A 24,837-nucleotide genomic window follows, 5' to 3' on the forward strand; every position below is an offset into this window, starting at 1 on the left:
GGTTCATGAATCACTTTCTATCTACCATAAAGGAGTTTTTCAGCAATCACTAGCTGTCTTATTATTAAATAAGACATCACGTCCACAAATCAAGATTCCTGCTGGTTGGATATTTGTTGCTTATGTCCGAACTGTAATGCCATTGTCCATTCAATTGAGTATAGTCAAAGGTTTGAGTTAGATTTTAAAGAGGTTTGAATCAGAATTTAAGAAATTACTGATTTTAAACTAACACTCTAGGGAAGTTTATATCAAGTTTATACAATATTACTAGCAGTATGGATGCTATCCAAGTCATGAGCGACTCATGAGCTTTGGTTACTCCATTAACCACATATTAGCAAACAAAGGTTTATACATGAAGTACCTTCATGACTAGTCTAATTGTACATGAGAGGTAAATGGTGGTAGATGAATTTCATTCCCTGGTGTGAAACTGTTTCCATGCTTATTGGGGACCTAAAGTGCATGAAAAAATTCCATGTTTGGTCTCCAAATCAGAGTTTCCAGATCAGGTAAAAAATAAAATAATAATAGAAAATTTATAAAAAGTAATATATATATATATATATATATATATATATATATATATATATATATATATATATTAAAAAATCATCCACAGTACTCGCATACTATAGGTTTACAACCTTTAATGAGTATGAGTAACTTAAAAACAAACAAACAGACCATTGACTTCACATCAGTTGTCTCAGTATCCAATACAAAAACATTATAGGAACTACCAGTATCAATTTCATTCTTTGTTGAAATGAAAAGTGAAGGGGTGTGTTCATCATAAATCTACAGTAGTATAGAGATACAAGAGACTGATAGGAATAAGAAAACACAGATAGAAAAAAAAAAAAAAGAACTGAGCATCATTTATCCCAAAGGGCTATCTTTTCTTCTTTTTGACTAGTCTCGTGCAGCTGGACAACCAAAAGATGAATTGGAACTAAAATCCAAAGACTGGTACCCAGGTGGTTAGCCTTTTCTAAGTTAACCAGTTTGATTTAGTCTTCACTACCTGAGATTGTTCTTCAGTTATCCCTGCAGTTTATCAGAAGGAAAGCTAAGAAGATGGAACAGTGTGAAAAACCTCTCATAATAAGAATAGACAGAATTTTATCTCACCTAATGAATATTGCATAATGTGCATTCTCTGCACCATCTTGACAAAAATTTATCCCCTGCAGTGCTTAAATTTAAAAATCTTTGGCATGAACTGGAAAATTTCCATAATATGATGTCATAAAGCATCTGTATCGTCATGTTGCTGGTTTTCAAAGCTATGCATTTTTCTAACTTTTCATAAATGTGTGTGTGTGTAAAGGGTAATTACCAGATTGGATGAGATTTTTCATAGACTATGGAGATAGAGAGAACGAGATGGTATTCTTAGAGGCTGTATAAGGTGGGTGGGGGGGGTGAGGAGTAGATTTTTTTGCATGGAGAGTGGTGGATGATTGGAATGTATTGCCTGAGAGAGTAGTGAATGCAAGGACAATGAATGCATTTAAATTGGGGTATGATGAACTGTGCATGTCAGAGTGGAACCTCACATGATGAGGCTCTTGACTCCATGGAGGTCTGTTGATGATGATAATAATAATATTTAACTCTTGATCATAAATATCAAATTATCTTCCATTGCTGACATGTAGAGAATTTAAAAAAAACAAAAAAAAAACTTGTTTTTCTGTAAGTATTGGAGTGCCCAACACATTACACAGTCTGTTCCAAATGCACAGGACAAGAGGGCAGTTGTAGAATGCATGTTATTATTATTATTATTATTATTTTGGGCGACTCCAGAGAGTCGTTAGCCTTATCGAGGGAGGCCCTAAACATCATGTCCACACAACTATACGACATTCTCATACGACTTTGCCTTGAACTCGCTCACCGTCATAGCACCCACAACAGACTCTGGCAGCTTATTCCACTCATTTACCACTCTAAAAGTAAAGAACCCAGCTCTAACACCTCTGCTAACCACACTCTTGCCCAGCTTCCATAGGTGTCCCTAGTTCTCCCACCACCAATCCTGATCTCAAAAATATCCTCTGAATTAATCCTATAGAAACCCTTTAACAATTTGAATGTCTCAATCATATCTCCCCTTTTCCGCCCATCAATTAGTTTCTGCAACCCACAAACCTTTAACCTGTTCTCATATGGTTCATTCAATAGACCGGCTATCATCTTAGTCACTCGCCTCTGAATCCTCTCTGCCTCCTCCCCATCAAGAAGGAACTGAGGTGACCAAATCTGGGCACAGTAGTCGACATGAGGTCTTATCAAGGCTCGGTACAGAGGTACAATAACTTGCTTGTCTCTGCTCGTCAAGGTATTTTTCAACAACCAAGTGAGTTGATGAGCTGATTTAGCTACTTTTGCAATGTGCCCACTAAACTTCATCTTCCTATCCACCAACACTCCCAAGTCCCTGGCCTCATCAATGGAGTACAGTTGAGTACTCCATTGATGTACTCAACTGTACTCCATTGATGAGTACAGTTGAGTACTCATCTGTAGTACAGTTCCACCAATGTGGTGGTATACTGCTGCTAATCTTTTCACCCCAAAATGCATAACCTTACATTTTGTCACATTAAATTGACATCCATTCTCCTTAACCCAGAACTCCAATCTATCCAAGTCATCCTGCAAGATTTTGACATCTTCTGCATTCACTATCGCCGTACCCAACTTTGCATCATCAGGGAACAAATGAACTGTTCCTCTTGGATCCTTCCCTATATCGTTAATGAACAGATTAAACAGCAGTGGTCCAAGAACAGAACCCTGTGTCACACCACTAGTCACAGGCCGTCTTTTGGACTCTACTCCTGAATAAACTACTCTTTGATATCTCTCCATCAACTACCCACCTATCCATCTCACCAACCCTGTATCCATTTCCATATGTTGTAGTTTTCGGATTAGAATTCCATGTAGTATCCTGTCAAACGCCTTTGCCAGGTATAGCAGTATCACTGTAAACCTATTACCCTTATCCAGTTCAGCCGTCACCTTGTTATAAAACTTGAGCCAGTTACTGAGTCATGATCTACCCTTCACAAAACCGTGCTGTCCCCTGTACAGTATCTTATTTTCATCAATCCATTTCTGTATTTTTCCCTTGACTACTTTCTCCAAGACCTTGACAACGACTCCTGATATGCTGAGCGCTCGGTAATTTGCTACTGTAGTCTTGGATCCTCCTTTATGCAGTGAAACTATTTTCCCCTCTTTCTACACCTTCGGGACTAAACCAGATCCGAGACTCAGGTTAAACAACATGGTTAAGGGCACTGATATTTCCTTAGCCGCTTCACGCAAGACCCGTGCCGGTATACCATCCAATCCCACAGATGTATTCACATTAAGGTTCTGTAATAGACTATTCACCTCCACTTCATTCATCACAATTCTGTATAATCTAATGGTTCCTTCATTTTTTTCAATGTCACCACCTGGATGATATACTTTTGCAAAGGGCTCGCTCAGTAACTCCACTATATCGACTGATTCAGTGACCTCCTTACCATCGTCATTCCTTAAAATCATTTTGCCATGTACAGTTTTTTTCTTGCTTGCAGCATATTGAAAGAACTGTTTGGGATTCTCTTTAGCTTGCATAGCTAGTTTACTTTCATAATCCACTTTTGTTTTTTTTACCACACTCGTTACCCTTCTGACCTGCACTTTATACCGTTCATGTGGCTGCAAGTCACCCCTTTCTTTAAATTCCCTCCACAGTTGTTTCTTTTTTTGCAGCTCAAGCTTAATGGTATTATTCATCCATTTAACCCCTACTTGTTTTACTATATGGACCTTAGGTATACAATCAGCCATAACCTCCTGTAAATGCTCCTTGACACTTCCCATGCTCAATCGACGTCCAGCCCTTGCAGTTGTACATGCCATGGCACTGATCACTCCACCTAGGAGCATAGGTCTATCACCACGATTTTTCACCGGACTCTGTTTTTTGCTTCTGCTTTTATATGGTTCCAGTTTTTATTATTAACATTAATATTTGTAGAAATAATAGAAATAACATTAATATTTGATATTTCTTTCAGTATTGTTCTTTTCTATTTTTCTCTTGGTCTTCCTCGTCTTCTTTTACTCTGTGGGTTCCAATCTAGAGATCGTTTTACTATTATTTTATCTTCTTTCCTCAACACGTGCCCCAACCATCTCCTTTTCATGAATGTGTTCCAAATAACTGAGTACTCTGTATGTTATTGAAGCTGTGGGACTGGATGGTATTTCACTACGAATTTTTTGGGAAAATGTGCTAAGGAACTGACAGCTCCTTTGACCTGGCTTTTCAATGAAAGTCTGGCTACAGGAAAGGTGTACAGGGAATGGAAGGAAGTAAGACAGTGCCATTGCATAAGGGCAATAGCAGACTGGAAGTATCTACTTATAGGCCAGTTTGTGTGTCCTCAGTAGCTATGATTTTGAAGAAATTAGTGAGGGACCGTATACAACATTGGGCAGATGATGGTAATGCTATCTGTGAGAGTCAACATGGATTTGTGAGGGGGCGCTCTTGTTTTAGTAATATGCTAGACTTTCATAATAAAGTTACAAGAGTAGTAGATGAGGGTAAGGCATATACTGCCATTTTCTTGGATTTAGCAAAGGCATTTGACAGGGTGTCATATGATAAGCTGATATTTAAGTTGCAGCACATGGGTTTGGATGTCAGGTTGGTCAACTGGATTCAGGATTGGCTGTCTGATAGGTATCAGAGAGTTGTGCATGGTGGGACAGTTTCAAGGAGGCAGAAGGTTACAAGTGGGGTCCCACTGGGCTTAGAACTGGGACCTATATTGTTTAACCTTTATATCAATGACATTGTCAGTGGATTGTAGGGGAATATACAGTTGTTTGCAGATGATGTGAAGCTGGGTACGGTTATTAGTAATAGTGCAGATGTGGTAACCCTGCAAGAGGATTTGAATAAGCTAGACAGGTTGGCAAATGAATGGTTGTGTTGTTTTAATGCAGAAAAATGTAAGGTCTTGAGGTTTGGAACACAGCATACTTTATTGGAGGAGCTATACTGGTGGAAGTAGGGGAGACAAGAGATCTGGGATTGAAGATCGATAGAAACCTGAAATTCATGGGACATATTGCAAAGGTGGTGAAAGTAACACAGAGGATTGCTGCAATAATGAGAAGAATGCTGACCTGCAGAGATAAAAGGGTTATCATTCCATTATGCCTCAGTAACTTCCTCACGTTTTATAACACAGTGACCACTGAACTGGATAAGGGTAATGGGTTTACAGTGATTCTACTGGACCTTGCTAAGGCCTTTGACAGGATACCACATGGAATTCTAATCGGTAAACTGCAGCATATGGGGATGGATATAGGGTTGTGAGATGGATAGGAGGGTGATTGATGGACAGATATCTGAGAGCGGTTTATTTAGGAGTAGAGTCCAGAAGACAGCCTGTGACTAGTGGTGTGCCGCAGGGTTCTATTCTTGGACCACTACTTTTCAATTTGTTCATTAACGATATAGGAAAGGATCTGAGAGGAAGTGTTCATTCACTTGTTTGCTGATGCAAAGTGGGTAGAGCAATAGTGAGTGCACAGGATGTGAAAATTTTGCAAGATGATTTGGATAGTTTGGAGGACTGGGCTAAGGAAAATGGATGTCAATTTAATGTGACAAATTGTAATGTTATGCATTTTGGGGTAAAAAGATTAGCAGCAGTATATCACATTGGTGGAACCGTACTCCAGGAGATTGATGAGGCTAGGGATTTGGGAGTGTTGGTGGATAGGGAGTTGAAGTTTAGGCGGCACATTGCAAAAGTGGCTAAATCAGCTCATCAAATCACTTGGTTGCTGAAAAATACTTTAACAAGCAGAGACAAACAGTTTATTGTTCCTATGTATCAAGCCTTGATAAGACCCCATCTAGACTACCGTGTCCAGATATGGGTGCCAGGGTTTTTTCTTGATGGGGAGGAGTTGGAGAGGATCCAAAGACAAGTGACCAAGATAATAGCAGGACTATGGAATGAACCTTCCGGGAACAGGTTGAAGATTTGTGGGCTGTAGAAATTGATTGATAGGCGAAAAAGGGGTGATGTGATTGAGACATTCAAATTACTGAAGGGTTTCTATAAGATTAATTCAGAAGATATTTTTGAGAATAGGACTGGTAGTGGGAGGACTAGGGGCCATACATGGAAGCTTGGTAAGAGTGTGGTTAGCAAGGGTGTTAGAGCTAGGTTTTTTACTTGGAGAGTGATAAATGAGTGGAATAAGCTGCCAGAGTCTGTTGTGGATGCCATGACTATAAATGAGTTCAAGGTGAAGTATGATAGATGCTGTGTGAATGTTGAATGGTTGTTCTTGACATGATGTTGGGCTTCCCTCGATGAGTCTAAGGACTCCTTGGAGCTGCCCGTAATAATAAAAATAATAATAATTATTATATATGACCCTGATCACACCACACTTGGGCTATTGTTCTGAGATTTGGTCCCCAGGATCTGAAGGAGACAAATTAACTGTGGAAATGGTATAAGGCCGTTAACGAAGATGGTTTCAGGACTGTACAATGTTAGTGAAATAGGAATGTGCAGATTGGATCGGCTGAGGGAATGTGGACTGCAGAGTTTGGTGGATCGAAGAAGGAGTGGTGATATGATTGAGACTTTGAACTGTTGAGAGATGGTTACGGGGTTGACACTGCAGAGTTTTTTTGCTTGGTTGAATGAGTTAGAAGAACTGATGACAAGGGGCCATCTCTGGAAATTACGAAAGGAAGCTGATGGAGTGGTGAGAGCGAGAATGGTCAGTGAGTTTAAGGAGTGGTATGATAGACGTGTTTCCTAGGAGGGACCTCCCGTGATGAGTCTTGATAGACTTTGTGTTTCCTAGGAATGACCTCTCGTGATGAGTCTTTTGACTCCATGGAGGCCTATATAATAATAATAATAATAATATTAACTGATGAAATTTTTCATTATATATGGAAGGTGGAAGAGAACATGGGCCATCCCTGGAAGTTAAGTTTGTTCACAGTCAAACTACTTACCCAAAGAGCAGTAAATGAGTGGAATAGTTTGCCTCAAGCGATAGTGAGTGCATCTAGTGTGAATGAAGTTATGGGAAGGCATGACGTCTGTTTGGGTGATTTATAGCCTCCCTTGATGATTCCTTGACTCTCTGGAGGTCTCAGATAATAATAATAATATCCTGCTTTTTCTTGATACTCTAATTACGTCTTTCCAATGGCACCCTGTCTTTCTCAGTTTACAGAAAACTCACCCACACAAGTAGAAACATACACAGACTTTACCATCATCATCATCCCCACCCTCAGCAATATGGTGTTATCAAACCCTTGATAATATAGCCTCCAATGTCTGTTTCTACCAAGGCTGATCTTGCTGCTATACTCTCCTTTATTTGCCAGACTTTCCTGTCCAATGGCTATAATGCCAAAAAGATAAGCAAATTAATTGTTCTTTCCATCTTCTCATATCGCTTTCAACATGTTGACTATAGTAATGCTGTCGTGGGAAGTCCCTGCTAGGAAACACAGTCTATTATACCACTCCTTAAACTCATTAACTGTTCTTGCTCTCACCACTCTATCAGGCAATGCATTCCACGGTTCAACCACCCTCCATGCAAAGAAACCACTCCTCACCCTCTTGCTCACAGTTTCTTTTTGTAACTTCCAGGGATGGCCCCTTGTCATCACTCCTTCCCCCTGTTCAAGCGAAAGAACTCCCCAGTGTCAACCCTGTAACCACTTCTCAACAGTTTAAAAGTCTTCATATCACCTCTCCTTCTTCTATCCACCAACTCTGCAGTCCACGTTTCCTCAGCCGATCCTCATAACTAACATTGTATAGTCCTGAAACTATCTTTGTTATCTACCTCTGTACCCTTTCCACAGTTAACTTACCCCCTTCAAATCCTGCGGACCAAATCTGAGAACAATAGTCTAAGTGTGGTCCAATCAGGATTTTATACAACGGAATGATAATTCTTTTATCTCTGCAGGTCAGTGTCCTTCTCATTATTGCAGCAATCCTTTGTGTTACCTTCACCACCTTTGCAATATGTTCCTTAAATTTCAGGTTTCTGTCAATCATCACCCCCAGATCTCTTGTCTCCCCTACTTCAGTATATCTCCTCCAATAGAGTATGCATCGTCCCATCGATGTGTCCCAAACCTCAAGACCTTACATTTTGCTGCATTAAACTGACACCCCCCATTCATTTGCCCATCTGTCCAACTTATTCAAATACTCTTGCATGACTACCACATCTGCACTATTACTAATGACCCTTCCCAGCTTCACATCATCTGCAAACAACTGTATATCCCCCTGCAATCCACTGACAATGTCATTGATGTAAAGGTTAAACAATATGAGTCCCACAGGGCTCATCACTGGGACTCTCTGCCTCCTTGAAACTTCCCCACCATACACAGCTATCAGACAGCCAATCCTGAATCCAGTTGACCAACCTGACATCCAAACCCATGTGCTGCAACTTAAATATCAGCTTATCATATGGCACCCTGTCAAATGTCTTTGCTAAATCGAAGAAAATGGCAGTATATGCCTTACTCCTCATCTACTGCTCTTGTAACTTTATTATGAAAGGCTGGCATATTACTAAAACAAGAGCGTCCCCCTCGCAAATCCATGTTGACTCTCACAGATAGCATTACCATCATCTGCCCAGTGTTGTATACGGTCCCTCACTAATTTCTCCAAGATCTTAGCTACTGATGACACACAAACTGGCCTATAATTAGATACTTCCAGTCTGCTACTGCCCTTATGTAATGGCACTGTCTTACTTCCTTCGATTCCCTGGGCACTTTTCCTGTAGCCAGACTTTCATTGAAAAGCCAGGTCAAAGGAGCTGTCAGTTCCTTAGCACATTTTCCCAAAAAATTCGTAGTGAAATACCATCCAGTCCCACAGCTTCAATAACATACAGAGTACTCAGTTATTTGGAACACATTCATGAAAAGGAGATGGTTGGGGCACGTGTTGAGGAAAGAAGATAAAATAATAGTAAAACGATCTCTAGATTGGAACCCACAGAGTAAAAGAAGACGAGGAAGACCAAGAGAAAAATAGAAAAGAACAATACTGAAAGAAATATCAAATATTAATGTTATTTCTATTATTTCTACAAATATTAATGTTAATAATAAAAACTGGAACCATATAAAAGCAGAAGCAAAAAATAGAGTCCGGTGAAAAATGGTGGTGATAGACCTATACGCCTAGGTGGAGTGAAGAGGATTAAGTAAGTAAATAATGGGAGGGGGGGGGTCTGGAAAGTTCTAATAAATACCCAAAACAAAAATTAATTAATTTTGTCTTCTTATATATATATATAAATATATATATGTATAAGAAGACAAAATTATATATATATAATACACACACACACACACACCTCCGAATCAAAGAAAATGTGTTGAATGATTTGCAATTCTAATTTATTGCATAGAAAATAATTATTACCATGAATTAGCATCTATGTAAATCTAAATATACGTATTTTGTAGATTTATTACATAAAAATGTAATATAAATTATAAGAAAACTCTTATTTGAAAACATTCACAAAATTAGAATATTTTTTTATCAAAATTTGCCCATATGATCTGCAGACTAGAAATAAGTTCATTTTTGTCTCTTGTGGCAACTTCTTGAAGACGTTTCTTCATAATACCCCCAAATTCTCATTGGGGTTTAAATTTAGTGAGCTTGCCAGCCAAGGAATATTGCATTGATTTGTCTTTCTTTGAGTCCTCTAGAGGTGAGTGGTCTTGGAAGTGTGACAAGAAGCTGAATCTTGCTGAAAAGGAAATCACATCACACAAATCTTCTGATGCCGGTAACATAAAGCACTCAAGAATTTCTTGGTACACTTTGGAATTGACTCTTTCATATACAATACACAGCCTACCTGGATCCACTGCAGTCATACAAGCCCAGACCATGACGAAGGTTGCAAATTTTACTGAGCATTTCATGCATTCTTTATCTCCATTATTGTACATAAGCTATCTTGAATAAAATTGGCTTTCGATAAGCTAGATATCTCCAGACACTGTGGATGGGCTGAATATTATTATTATTATTATTATTCAGGCCTCCAAGGAGTCAAAAGACTCATCGAGGGAGGTCCTTCCTAAGACATAAAGTCTGTCAAGACTCACTGAGGGGAGGTCCCCCCCCTGAGATACACAAAGTCTATCATACCACTCTTTAAACTCACTGACCGTTCTCGCTCCCACCACTCCATCAGGCAATGCATTCCACGGCTCAACCACCCTCCACACAAAGAAACCTACAAAGAATAACTACAAAGAATTAATAATAAAATATAAACCATTCTTAATTGAAGCTCATAACCCATGTTACACATAAAAGTACTTGGATCAAAAATAACTTCCACAAGGGAACAAGAAATCATTACTAATTGTTGCATAGAAATTAGAATCAATAGATGGAAGCATTTCCTCATCCCATTCATTCTTCATGTATTGACCAATGAAACAGAAGCGTAAATAAATAAATCATGCCTGCCAAGGTTGCAGCTGTTGGAAAGATGCAAATACCAGGAATTGTGGAGACATTACCTCTGAAGGCATGAGGCATTTAATGAAAAGCAAAAGTGGTTCATTTAAATCTCGCCAACTATCATCCTTTTATCAAAAGTTATCCTTCACCCACTCCTAATATAATATACCTATATATTAAAAATCAGTTGTTTGAGGGATAAAGAAAATCCAGTTAGAGAAATTGAACAGTAAGGAATGAGTTGTTTTCAGGTAGGGTCGAACTTTGGAGGGCCACAAACCACTGTAAAACCCACTAGTTTTTCACCCCCACCAAAAAACAAAACAATACTTGGTATGCTACATTATCTATGCCACTTAATCCACCATCCATACTACAGTATATTATCTGCCACCACACACTACACCATCCACTAGTGTTTTTGAACTGGACCATTTTAATAGCAAAATTAAGCAAAGCAAAATGGTCTGCAGTACATATTCTATAAAACTGCTTCATGTGTAATTGTTGTGATGATGATGTTTGATGTTAGTATAGAAGAATGATAGTGTGAAATGCAGCTTTTTTTTTATTATTATTGGTTGTAATAATTTTCTTTCTTTTTAAATAGCAGTTGTCATAGTGCTGCTATTCATTAGCTTAGTTAACCAACTTGCACCACTATATGCACCTAGGTCTGAAAAAAAAGCAACAGCATTTCTTCAGACCTAGGCACAAGTCCTTGAAAGGTGCTATAACTTTATGGTCTCTTTAGATGTTCCACTTGTATACAAGGTGTGGCTATTAAATAACGAGACTGGTTGAAAAAATGTGGTTTATTATTACAATTGTACAACTTAATTGTTATCTCCTTCAACATACTCCTCTCCTCTATCTATACACTGTTGCATATGAATTTTCCATTGTTGGAAGCAGTGCTGCAAGTCATCAGGTGTTATCTGCTTCAGTAGTGCTGCTGTTTTCTCCTTTACCTCATCCACTGACTAAAATGGGTGCCCTTCAATGCGGATTTCATCTTTGGAAAAAGGTAAAAGTCACGTGGAGCTAAGTCTGGCGAGTAAGGTGGATGGTCCAACACCGGGATCTTTGTATCAGCCAGATACTGCTTTACAGACACTTGGATTCTCCATCAAGACAATGCTCCAGCCCACAGTACACTGTCTGTAAAGAAGTATCTGGCTGATAAGAAGATCCCGGTTGGACCATCCACCTTACTCGCCAGACTTAGCTCCATGCGACTTTTACCTTTTTCCAAAGTTAAAATCCTCATTGAAGGGCACCCATTTTCAGTCAGTGGATGTGGTAAAGGAGAAAAGAGCAGCGCTACTGAAGCAGATTATTATTATTATCATTATTATTATTATTATTCCTGATACCTCCAAGGAGTCCGAAGACTCATCGCGGGAGGACATCTTCAACTGTCTCTACACCTTACCTCTACTACGAATCAACGCCATCTACCGCCCACTTCCAACACCACAACTAGTAATTTTTGTCTGTAAATTGCGTGTGTTCTGAAGGGCCGATTTGTATGTATGCGGGATGAAAAACCCGAGTTTCCGGGAGAAAAAACCCTGCTACCAGATAACACCTGATGACTTGTAGCGCTGCTTCCAACAATGGAAAATTCATATGCAACAGTGTATAGATAGAGGAGGGGAGTATGCTGAAGGGGATAACAATTAAATTGTACAATTGTAATAATAAACCACATTTTTGCAACCAGTCTCATTATTTAATTGCCACACCTCGTATATCATAGTTAATATATTTAACAAGAAAGCCATATTTTCATGGGATTTCTATGTTTATGGATCAGCATATTAAACTGGAAAAGAGGAATGTGTGCTCTATTGTGCAACAACATAACTTTCATACTGAACTTTGATGCATATATAAATAAATGACTTTAATTAGGATCATATTTGGTAGCCACTATTTCCATAAACCCATTAACAGTGTTGCAAGACACAAGGTCACCACTCATCAAAAAAAAAAAATAATAATAATAGTAAAATCTACATTTTGGCAACTTTATTAAGTATAGTTTATATTCTTTTGTATATCTTTTGTTCTTCAAGTACACCAAATTGCATCCCTCATGTACACTTTAAATGCACAATACTTAAGGAAAAGTGCATACTAAATAACATGGGTACAAATTCAGATGCATATCCAAAAAAATATGAATGCTAATTTTTGTGTTCAGTACATATAATTGTGTGAAAGCTATAATAAATAATAAAATTAACCTAACTTAAACATAACTATTATTATTATCTGAAACCTCCAGAGAGTTAATAACTCATCAATGAGGCCATAGATCATTCATACCAGCTGCCATGCTTTCTCTTAAATTCTCTCACACTGGATAGACTTCCTATCTCAGGAGACAAATTTTTCCACTAACTCAACTCATTTCTCTGTGAGATAAAATTATAGCTCTCATCACTTTTTAACCATACACAAACTTATCTTCCATAGATGCTCTCTTTTTCTCTCCCTTACTTCCATAAAACAAAAAATTTCATCAAATTTTTATGATATCCTATTATTATTATTTTATTGTATGGGCCTCCATGGAATCCAAAGACTCATCACAGGAGACCCATTTTATCCATACAATCTATCATACCTCCCCTTGAACCTATGAACAGAAAAAGCACTTACAGCTGACTCTGGCAATCCATTCCATTCATTCACAACACTTCAAGTGAAACATCTAGTTCTCATGCCCCTACTAACCACACTTTTCCTCAACTTCCAGGAATGACATCTTGTTCTGCCTCTTCTAGGTAAGTGTTGAAACATTTCCTGTGCATCAACCCTATAAAAACCTTTTAAGTACTTTAAATGTTACTATCATATCTCCTTTTTCACCTATCAACCAGCATCTGCAGTTCATGTACCCTCAATCTATCTTAATAGGGAACTTTCCTCAGGCCACTCACCATCTTGGTTGCACATGTGTGAATCTTCTTTACCACTTCCTCATCCCCAAGAAATGCAGGAGACCAGACCTGAGCACAGTAATCCAGATGTGGACGTATCAAGACGTTATAAAGAGGAATAACTTCCTTATCTCTACTTGTTACTTTGTTGTTCAATAGCTAAGTAATCTTATGAACTACCTTAGCAATATGCGCTCTAAATTTGAACCCTCTGTCTGCTACCACAGTTAAATCTCTAGTTTCATCTATTTCCTGGAGTACAGTTCCATCAATGTGGTACATGACTTGTAAATGGTTTTATCCCAGAATGCATAACTTGACATTTTGCCATATTAAACGGACATCCCTTATATTTTATCCATACTCACAGCCTATTTAAATCATCCTGCAAGCTCTCCACCTTGTGTTGATTTTTCCAGTACTTTTACCACCACTCCTGAGATACTGATTGGTCTATAATTTCTTACTGCAGCCTTAGAACCTCCCTTATGCAAGGGAATTATTTTGTTCTCTTTTCACTCCCATGGAACTCTTCCAGATCTGCCTAAACTTGTCTTAATCACCTGGCTTGTAATTCCATATATACTATGCCCTTTTGTGACAGAATATTCATCATTTTTTACAATCTCCCAAATCATGATCCTATAACACCCTTTTAGAAGTTTAGACTTCACTCTTATCATATTACTCCTCTTTCTGCTGTATCAGTGTCTCTGATCTGCATATTCTTAAACTGACCTCATAATCTGTATTCCATAATCCAATATGATCTTAGTAACTCTTCTGTGCCCTTTCTACAGCTTCTTTATTCCCTCCTAACCCAGGAAACTAAACTGTGCAGAGTTGTCCAGGCAAAATTATATCATTCGTTATAAAGAGGCAAAACGACTTCCTTATCCTTTCATATGAATATTTGTTTCAATATCACAATTATCCTCTGAATTGTTTGCAGTGTGACCTTTCAACTTCAAATTCCTATCCACCATAACTCCAAGATCCCTAGTCCTCATCATTTTCTTGTAGAATAATTCCACCAATATAATATGCCTGTAGAAATCTCATCAGCCAAAGTGCATAACTTTTAACCCTTAATAACATTGTCATTTGCTCACATTTCTGGCCTATTTAAATCATTGTGTAAGTGCTGAATCAGTAGCATCCCCAATTGCCTTGTCAGTCCTTGCAGCATCAGCAAACAATCAAACATCTTTTGTCAGTTCCTTCCTAATATCATTAATGTATGGATTGAACAACAATAGTCCAAGGACTAATACTCATAACCTTAAATATGGAAGATCCACACCAACCACATACCACTTGATACCAGTCTGTCAACCACCTACTTATCCAAGTCAATATACTTAATATTCGATTGTTATGTTTGTATACAAATGTAAGGCATATTCAAAATAAGAGGACTGAGTTTGTTGCATTGATTGAGTCATATGACCAAAGATAATCAGTATAAGTGAAATTTGGTTGTCTGAGGTTGATGTATTAGGGATAGAAATGAAAGGATATGTAATTTTCCATTAGGATAGGAAGGTCAGAGGAGGAGGTGTTCTCAGTATTCCCAGAGGAGTTGTATCCATATAGTGTGGAAGTTGATAGTATGTACAGATTCAGAATCTGTTTGTTGTAAAGTTGAAATTAATAGACTGGTATATCTGATAGGGTGCTGTTATAGGCCACTGCACCAAATATTGACTGTGAAATTGGTTTGACATATAAAAATCAGGTGATACTGATGATAGACTTTAATTACAGAAATATAGATTGGGAGGAGCAGAAATAAGGAGAGTGAGTTTGTTGAATTTCTGATTGATAAATATTTTAAGCAGCAAGTGACAGAAGAAAATATAGGTTCAAGAGTGTTGGATATAACTTCACAAGATGTAGTTTATGAGGTATTAACACTGCTGCCAGTTGGTGAGATGATCATGATGTACTTGTTTGGGAAGTGGTGAAAGAGGAAAATGTTGCTGCTTAAAAAAGATATACGTGGAACTATATGGTGGGTGATTGTGGAATGCTCTATAGTTAACTGTCATCAGTACATGAGCTGTACAAAAAAAAATGTTGACAGTGCTTAGGAATTCATGATTGACACAAGCAATATATAATTCCATATCAAGAGTTAAGTGAATGAACAGAGTAGGAGTGAAATGGAAGAAGAGTGAAATCAAACAAGCTGTGTTGGAAAGGAAAATATTATGGAGAAGATACAAGACAGTTGATGGCAGTTAGATCCATGAAGAGTATAAAGTGCAGGCTAGGAAGGTGAGGAGTGTGGTAAAGAATAATGGGTTGACACTGGTGGATAGTCATGGCAAGTGACTGTTGCAAAGGATATAGTGGAATTATTGATTGAGCACTTCATCGGTGTATATCGTACTGGTGTAAATGATACAACACAATATGTAGAAGGGAGGCAAGTATTAGGAGAATTGGAAGTAAAAGAATTGAGATGTATCAGTATTGATTGGGTTAGGTGTTAATAAGCATGTGGGAATGGATGACATAACACCATGTATTTTTAAGGAATGTGCATAAGTCGGTCATACCCTTAACATGGTTAGTTTATGAAAGTCTTGCAGTGAATAAGATTCCTAAGGTGTGGAAAAAAGACAAAATAGTACCAGATACAAGCATAGTTCTAGTTATAATACTTCCAATTATAGTCTGTATACCTGCAGTTATTGGCAACGTTTTGGAAAGATTGGTTAGGAATAGAATACAAGATTTAGTTGATGGACATAGAAATCTTTGCTGACCTTTATGTTGGTCAGCACAGATTTGTAAAAGGGTAGTTCTTATTTTAGCAATTTACTTATATTTTATGATAAGGTAACAAGAGGAAAAAGAACTGATATGATAGAGGTGTTTTAAGCTAGTGAGGGGAGTATAAAAAGTGTACAGTGCAAGAAGGGAGAACTAGAGGCCATCCATGGAAGTTATGTGAGAGTGTGGCGAGGGTTATGTGTTAAATAAGAGAGAGAATGATATGTAGTGATATTCTTGGACTTTGCAAAGTGTTTGATAATTACAACATGATAAGTTTTTGGACAAGCTGCACAGGATGGGAATGGATCGGAGATTGGCTCTCTAAATGCTACCAGCAACATAAATAAGTGCAAGTTATTGTATTTTGGAGTGCTGAAATACAAGGCTGTGTTCTATATTGATGGCATTGTACTGCAAAAGTGGATGAGATTTGAGATCGGAGTGATGGTTGACAGTAAAAGGTTTTGAGGACATATTGCAAGTAATACAAAGACTGCACATAGTATTGCTGCTGTAATAAGGAGATGGTTGTGCCACTGTATAAAGCACTGGTCAGACCACACTAGGACTAGTCTGCTCAGATTTGGTCACTTGGTTTTCATAGTGATGTGAAAACATTGGAGAGGGTCCAAAGATGAATGGTAAAGACAGTATCACGGTTCTGGAATGGTGGCTATGGAGAGAGGTTGAAGGAATGTGGATTGCAGAGATTGGTGGATAGGAGGAAAAAGAACTGATATGATAGAGATGTTTAAGCTAGTGAGGGGAGTATAAAAAGAGTAGAATGCGAGAAGGGAGAACTAGAGGCCATCCATGGAAGTTATGTGAGAGTGTGGTGAGGGTTGTGAGGAGTAAACTGTTTACATGGAGAATTATGGGTGAATGGAACATATTACTGGAATATGTTGTCAATGCAGGGATTGTTAAGGATTTTAAGATTAAGTATGATAAATATGTCGGCAGTTGAATGAACCTCCCATGATGAGTCTCCATACAATACTCATACCTTTTTAGGCCTGTGTTTTGTATATTTCATAACTCCTCTCATTCTTATTCTCATGAAATATTATATATTTTCACAAAATATATTTTAACTCACTTTTGATTAAAGCAAATTTCAGTGTTATACAGTGCTATCATGTCAATTTGTATTTGGTAAACTGCAAATCACACTCCTTGAGTCTGTCTTTGAAGCGGATTCACACAGCTTGTCTTTTGGATCCCTTTCCAATGTAGCCTTATCTCCTAATATTTTGATATCCATTTTTGCATAGAATTGAGCTTGTTGGCCATCCTGTCAACCTCCTTTGTAATATTGCTGCAAACCTTGTATGACTTTCACAATTATTGCAGTATGTTCCTTGTTCGCTACCAAACAAGTAACTTATCAGTGAATTGGCCATATTGAAATGAGCTACACATAACTGTAGCTGAGACAGAAGGCTGCTTAGTAACTTAATTTTGATGATGTACAAATATTTGACTGTACATCTCATTTGGTATTATCGGTATAAGGGAATGAGAAATATTTATTCAAAAGTAACTGGATATAGTTACTTGCAAACAGTAGCTGTCATCCTGATTCAGCTGTACCAGGAAATAATGCAATACACTTTTAGGAAATTGGAGATTTAAAAAAAAAAAAAACTGTATTTATGTAGGTAAGGTGAAATAAATTATAGATACCAATAAATTATATTCTTGGTTTAATCCTTTATTCAAGCGTAAGCAAACAAAGTTTGCGGCAGAAGTATTTTCAGGACTGGGGAAACTCGTATATAGAAGCGAATGACTTCACATCACTTGCCTTAGTATCCCATAATGCAAAGCACATATCCTTGCACACATGTATAATGCTGTGCATTATGGGAAGGATCACTACCCAGACCGGTTTCGACCTTTATTGTGGTCTCATCAGTGGGAGCCAGACCCAGAGGTAATACTAAGGTTGAAGTAATGCAGAAGTCATATATGAGTAGCCAAAATGTGTCACAAGCATAGCATTATACATGTCCACAAGGATATGTGCTTTGCATTATGGGATACTAAGGCAAGTGATGTGAGTCATTAGCTTCTGTAGAAGCTAATAACTTCACATCACTTGCCAAAACTTTTAGTTTCTATATATTCGGCACGAAACTCTTGTAGTATCTATTCGGCTATGAAATAATGTTGGATTCAATATCCACTTAATTTGTGCCATCATGTATTATATTTACTATGTTTTATTGCTTGTTTGCCGCAGTCTGGAGAGTCATTTTGCCTATTATTGTAGAATTTATGCCGATAAGAAAAAAAAACTAACTGTTCAAACGACTCTTGATAACTTCTTTTGATAAAAAAAATTGCAGTAAATAATGTAGGTACAAGTATTTATTAAACATTTACTTTGCATTCGTTTTTTATCTTTCCTAAAAGAGTACCATATAAAACGACCATTGATTATTAGATTTGATTAACGTGATTTTGATATATGCCGTAACATCGAGGGATACCTTTACATAATACATAGCATTATACATGTCCACAAGGATATGTGCTTTGCATTATGGGATAGTAAGGCAAGTGATGTGAAGTCATTAGCTTCTGATGACTTCCTTGTGGATATGTATAATTCTATGCATTATGGAAAGGGTCACTACACAGACCAGTTTCAACCTTTAATGAGATCTCATCAGTTGGACCCAGATCCAAAGGTGATACCAAGGTTGAAGTAATGCAGGAGTCATATTTTCATATACGAGTAGCCATAAGGTGTCACAACTTATTATTAAAATACTCTGGATTAGAGATAGTTGTTGGACATTTTTCCAATTGGTTATACTATAAATTAAAGATACCAAGAAATTATATACTTGGTTTAATCCTTTATCCAAGTGTAAGTAAAATGTTTGTGATTTAATTATTTTCAGGACTAGGGGAACTTGTATATAGAATACATAATTCATAGCTTTCCATAATGCATAGCGTTATACATGTCCACAAGGATATGTGTTTTGCATTATGGGATAGTAAGGCAAGTGATGTGAAGTCATTAGCTTCTATATATAAATATAGAATACATGTCCACAAGGATATGTGCTTTTGCATTATGGGATACTAAGGCAAGTGATGTGAAGTCATTAGCTTCTATATATGAATTACCCATTCTGAAAATGCTTCATATTCAGATTTTGTTTGCTTACACTTGGATAAAGGATTAAACCAGGTATATAATTTCTTTCTATCTTTAATTTATAGTATAACCAAGTGGATAAACGTAGGTAAGGTGAATAAAGTTATAATATTATGTTAATTCCAATTAGAAAAAAAAAAGTTGTGTTCTTAATTATAGTATAACTGTTTTCCAAGTTTTGGGTATATAAAACATCCATCATTATGATTAGATGTACATTGATGCATGCAACAAGGCCTCTAAATTTGTTCAGGCACACTTAAATATATATATATAACTCCATTTCTGTATTGTAAGTTTACATTTCTGTATTTGGTCAATTGATTTTATGACTACTGTCCATTCATTATATGCAGTATTATATTGCATATCATGAGCGAACAGCTCATGACTGATGTAATTGTGATGTACTGTTACTCAATCCTCTTCTCCTCTAGCCAACCAATATGCTCACAATGAATTAAAAAGGGAATTTCCTAATAAATAAAGTAGTGTTGATTTCTCCTAGCAAGGTAATAGCTGTCTTTTTTATTTTTTTTCTTTAGAAGTGTGAACTGAACAGAGCTTTTATATATTTAAGAACATGAGAAATTATTCTTATTATTATTATTATTACGGGCAACTCCAAGGAGTCCTTAGACTCATCGAGGGAGGCCCTAAACATCATGTCAAGAACAACTATTCCACATCCACACAGTATCTATCATACTTTGCCTTGAACTCATGGCATCCACAACAGACTCTGGCAACTTATTCCACTCATTCACCATTCTTCAAGTAAAAAACCTAGTTCTAACACCCTTGCTAACAACACTCTTGCCCAGTTTCCATGGATGGCCCCTAGTCCTTGCACCACCAGACCTGTTCTGAAAAATATCCTCTGAATTAAATCAAAAAAAAAAAATTAATCTTATAGAAACCCTTCAGTAATTTGAATGTCTCAATCATATCACCTCTTTTCCACCTATCAACAAATTTCTGCAACCCACAAATCTTCAACCTGTTTTCATAAGGTTTTCATTCCATAGACCTGCTATCATCTTGGTCACTCCCTTCTGGATCCTCTTCACCTCCTTTCCATCAAGAAGAAACCCTGGTGCCCAGATCTGGGCACTGTAGTCAAGATGGGGTAAATCTGCTCATCTAAGTATTCTTCAGTAACCAAGTGATTTGATGAGATGAGCTGATTTAGCCAATTTTGCAATGTGACCCCTAAACTTCAACTCCCTATCCACCAACACTCCCAAATCCCTGGCCTCGGCAATCTCCTGGAGTATAGTTCCACCAATGTGGTATACTACTGCTAATCTTTCACACCAAAATGCATAACTTTACACTTTGCCATTAAATTGACATTCATTTTCCTTAGCCCAGTCCTCCAATATATCCAAATCATCCTGCAAAATTTTGACATCATGTGCAGGGGCAAATGATGGTCTTGAAATTCACGCTTGCTCTTGTTATCATTCAGGGAGTGAGAGGTGTGATAGAAGTCTGATTAGCAGAATAATGAATTACTGACTATTTCAAACTATAAATTATAAAATTTATGTACATTTAATCTTACAAATACAACATTTATTTTACAAATGATATTCTATCTTTTTCAATTTAGCTACTTGAATACAAATTCTACCATACTGTTCTTCTTTATGAACTGGTCAATAACATCGTAATAAAAAGTTAGTTGTAACTTAATTTTCAACTAGCCTTTACACACACTTGTAAAGGCTAGTTGAAGCTCACTGGTTAGATCTAATTTTACTGCATATGGCCTGTGTTTAAGACGATGTGAAGGGAGCTGAAATGGTTATGTGCATGCATGAAATCACACTGCTACAGCGAGGACCTGGAAGCTCCCACAACTGGCAAGCCAAAGTAGCTTTGACTAGACAAGCAAGCATCGACCTTCGATACACAATGCAAAGCTTAAGACATCTTCTGTCTGCAAAAATAAAAGCCTAAATGGAATGCATGTAAATGCATGCATTTATTAACAAATAAATATATTTCTTCTTTCTCAAGTAACGTGCTTGTGCAGCAAGCATATTAAGCATGGAGAATTCGTCCCTGATCATGTGCATTCACTATTGCTCTACCCAACTTTGCATCATCAGCAAACAAATGAATAGTTCCTCTGAGATCCTTTCCTATATCGTTAATGAACAAATTAAACAGTAGTGGTCCAAGAACAGAACCCTGCAGCACACCACTAGTCACAGTCCGTCTTTTGGACTCTACTCCTGAATAAACTACTCTCTGATATCTCTCCATCAACCACTCTCCTATCCATCTCACCAACCCTATTATCCATTCCCATATGCTGCAGTTTATTGATTAGAATTCCATGTGGTATCCTATCAAAGGCCTTAGCAAGGTCCAGCAGTATCACTGTAAACCTATTACCCTTATCCAGTTCAGCCGTCACCTTGTTATAAAACTTGAGCCAGTTACTGAAGCATGATCTATCCTTCACAAAACCATGCTGTTCCCCATACAGTATCCCATTTTCATCTATCTAATCCTGTATTTTTCTCTTGACTGCTTTCTCCAAGTCCTTGACAACGACACCTGATATGCTGATCGGTCGGTAATTTGCAACAGCAGTCTTGGAACCTCGTTTATGCAGTGGAACTATTTTCCCCTCTTTCCACCCCCTTGGGACTAACCCAGACCCGAGACTCAAATTAAACAAAATGGTCAAGGGCACTGACAATTCCTTAGCCGCTTCATGCAAGACCCATGCCGGTATACCATCCAATCCCACAGATGTATTCACATTAAGGTTTTGTAATATACTATTCACCTCCATTTCATTCACCTCGATTCCCTTATAAGCTATTGGTTCCTTCATTCTTGCAATATCACCACCTGGATGATATACTCTTGCAAAGTGCTCGCTCAGTAATTCCACTATATCAACTGACTCAGTTATCTCCCTACCATCGCCATTTCTTAAAATCATTCTGCCGTATACATTTTTTCTTTTACTTGCAGCATATCGAAAAAATTGTTTGGGATTCTCTTTAGCTTGTGTAGCTATTTTGCTTTTCTTACCATGCTTGTTACCATTCTGGCCTGTGCTTTATACTGTTCGTGGGCCTGCAGGTCACCTTTCTCCTTATATTCCCTCCACAGCTGTTTCTTGTTTATTTGCAGCTCAAGCTTAATGGTGTTATTTATCCATTTAATCTCTACTTGATTTATTATCCAGACTCTAGGTACTCAGTCAGCAATTACCTCTTTCAAATGCTTCTTTATATTTATCCACTTTCTTAACACATGGAATTTGAACTATTCATACATTTCAGCAGAGAAAATGCACCTGAACTGATAGTTCTCTCTCTCTCTCTCTTTTTTTTTTTTCTTCTTTTATCCTTTTGATTTTGGAGATTTCTAATAAAAGTAAATCTTTACAACAACATTTGTTGAGAATAACGTCTTCATCAAGTCTCGATGACATGAGAGTTTACAAAAGGATGGTGTGTGTGTAGAGAAAGGATTGAAATCCCTCCTTTACATATACACAATTTTTATTTTTAAAATTCAAAAATAAAAAACTCCATCTATTTCAGATTGGATGCAAACATCAAGAAATGATAACATACCTTTACATACCTTTTCAAGTTAGAAGTGATACAGAATTGCAGGTTGATTTTTTGTGGAACTACATTATTTCTCAACTGAATATTTGAAATGTTTGTAATCATCATCATCATAATTTAGTTATAAAACTAGTTTCACATCTCCAAAGGGGATGTGTAACTTATTACAGCTTTTCATTATCATTCTCAGAGCTCTTTCTTCGTGTTCCTCCTGGATCAACAAAAAGAAAAAAAAATACTTCTGTTAGCCAACAACAGGAGTTTACAAACTTCACCAAACTGATTACACTTTGGTAAAGGGCTCCATTCATGCTTCCTGTCATTCCTTAGAATATAATTGAATTCTCAGTCCTTACTGAACAGAAGGAATTTAAAAAAAAATGTTTCTGTTGGCAAGGCAGAACTGGAGAATTTGAGTTAAACATCATCAAACCACTTCTTCATGGTGTACACTTGCTGTTTAGCAGGTTAATAGCCATGTACAGAAGAGCAGAGTTCTTCTGTACAAGACTATTGTACAGTAAACTGTACAATAGCCATGTACTAAACTGCTCTAAAAACTTCATTGTTTAATTTTTTTTTTCTATTTTGTAATATGCAAACCATGTTAATTGATAAATATTTTACTATAGTTTCTATCCTTGAAGAACATGAAATTCAGAATGTAGTTTAATAAATTTTTGCAGAAATATTTTTACTGATAAAATAGCTGTTAATTATTCACATTTGACATTACTGGACATCGTGTGGCTCCTGTGCACTTCATTGAGTTTTGGAAGTGAAGCCTTCTGCTAGAAGAGGTGGTAGAGTCCCAGATGCCCTTTCCACATAGACTTTGTAGGTAATCACCAATATCTATGCCCAAAGTGAGTTTTAAACTCATAGCTTCTTGGCTGGAGAGCAGATATGCTAACCACTCCACCAAACAGGCTTGACAAAATAGCTTTATAATGTTAAATTGTCCAGTTTAAATAACTTAATATTTTAAACACCCAGTTTTTTTGTTTATCTTTTTTTACTTAACATTATACTTTTCTGTTTCAAAGGTTGTAATGAAAACATTGTATTATACAGGAACATCAGTATAATTGTAAAATTTGTTAAGCTTAGAAGCTGAACAAGGTGTTAAAAGGTTTCATATACTCTAAAAGTGGATCAACAGCCATATCTTTATAAATGTAGATGCCTTCTATTTTCTACTTTTCCCTAATTAGAGCGAGAACACTCCCTAATGTAGCCTGGAACATGACCGTTCACATGCAGAGTGTTGAATATACTATAAAGAAGAAAAAAAAAATTATATAGGGTATAATGTGCAGTACTTTTTATGTGCTGCAAACCATAAACGTTTTATTGCAAATTTTTTATTGCTAATTACTTATATGTAGACTACTGAAATTAGTTTAATCTGTAATTACCAATATTTTTTCACAGAAAAATATGAAGTTGAAATGATTGTTGCTTCTGCTCTTGAGCTTAAAGAAGCTGCTAGTGACAGTGAACATAGTTATTCTCCATTAGATGTATCTAGTGACAGTTCTTCTGTATCTATAACACCATCACAGAATAGTGATAGCTATAGCATAACATTGAGTCCAAAATCCTTTATCATGTCTGACATTAATGCTAAGGTATGTAGTTATGTATATAAGAAATTATTGTTACTGTTGACTGATATTTAAATATTATACTTTATGGTTTGTGTT

At 37.1% G+C, this 24,837-nt stretch overlaps 1 protein-coding gene across 3 annotated transcripts in view; it reads left to right on the forward strand.

Moving 5' to 3' along the window:
- LOC150100495 (FERM, ARHGEF and pleckstrin domain-containing protein 2-like) overlaps window positions 1–24,837 on the forward strand; it is a 726,486-nt gene that overhangs the window by 321,196 nt on the left and 380,453 nt on the right. For all 3 annotated transcript variants that reach the window (XM_090403005.1, XM_090403006.1, XM_090403007.1), the window contains exon 12: window positions 24,566–24,762. In XM_090403005.1, the coding sequence (XP_090259131.1) occupies window positions 24,566–24,762 (197 nt within the window). The remainder of the gene's footprint in view (window positions 1–24,565; window positions 24,763–24,837) is intronic.

Source organism: Typopeltis vanoorti, chromosome 13 (assembly GCF_054136105.1).
Source record: "Typopeltis vanoorti isolate ZY-2024b chromosome 13, IOZ_Tvanoo_1.0, whole genome shotgun sequence".
In the NCBI taxonomy this organism is placed as follows: domain Eukaryota; kingdom Metazoa; phylum Arthropoda; class Arachnida; order Uropygi; family Thelyphonidae; genus Typopeltis; species Typopeltis vanoorti.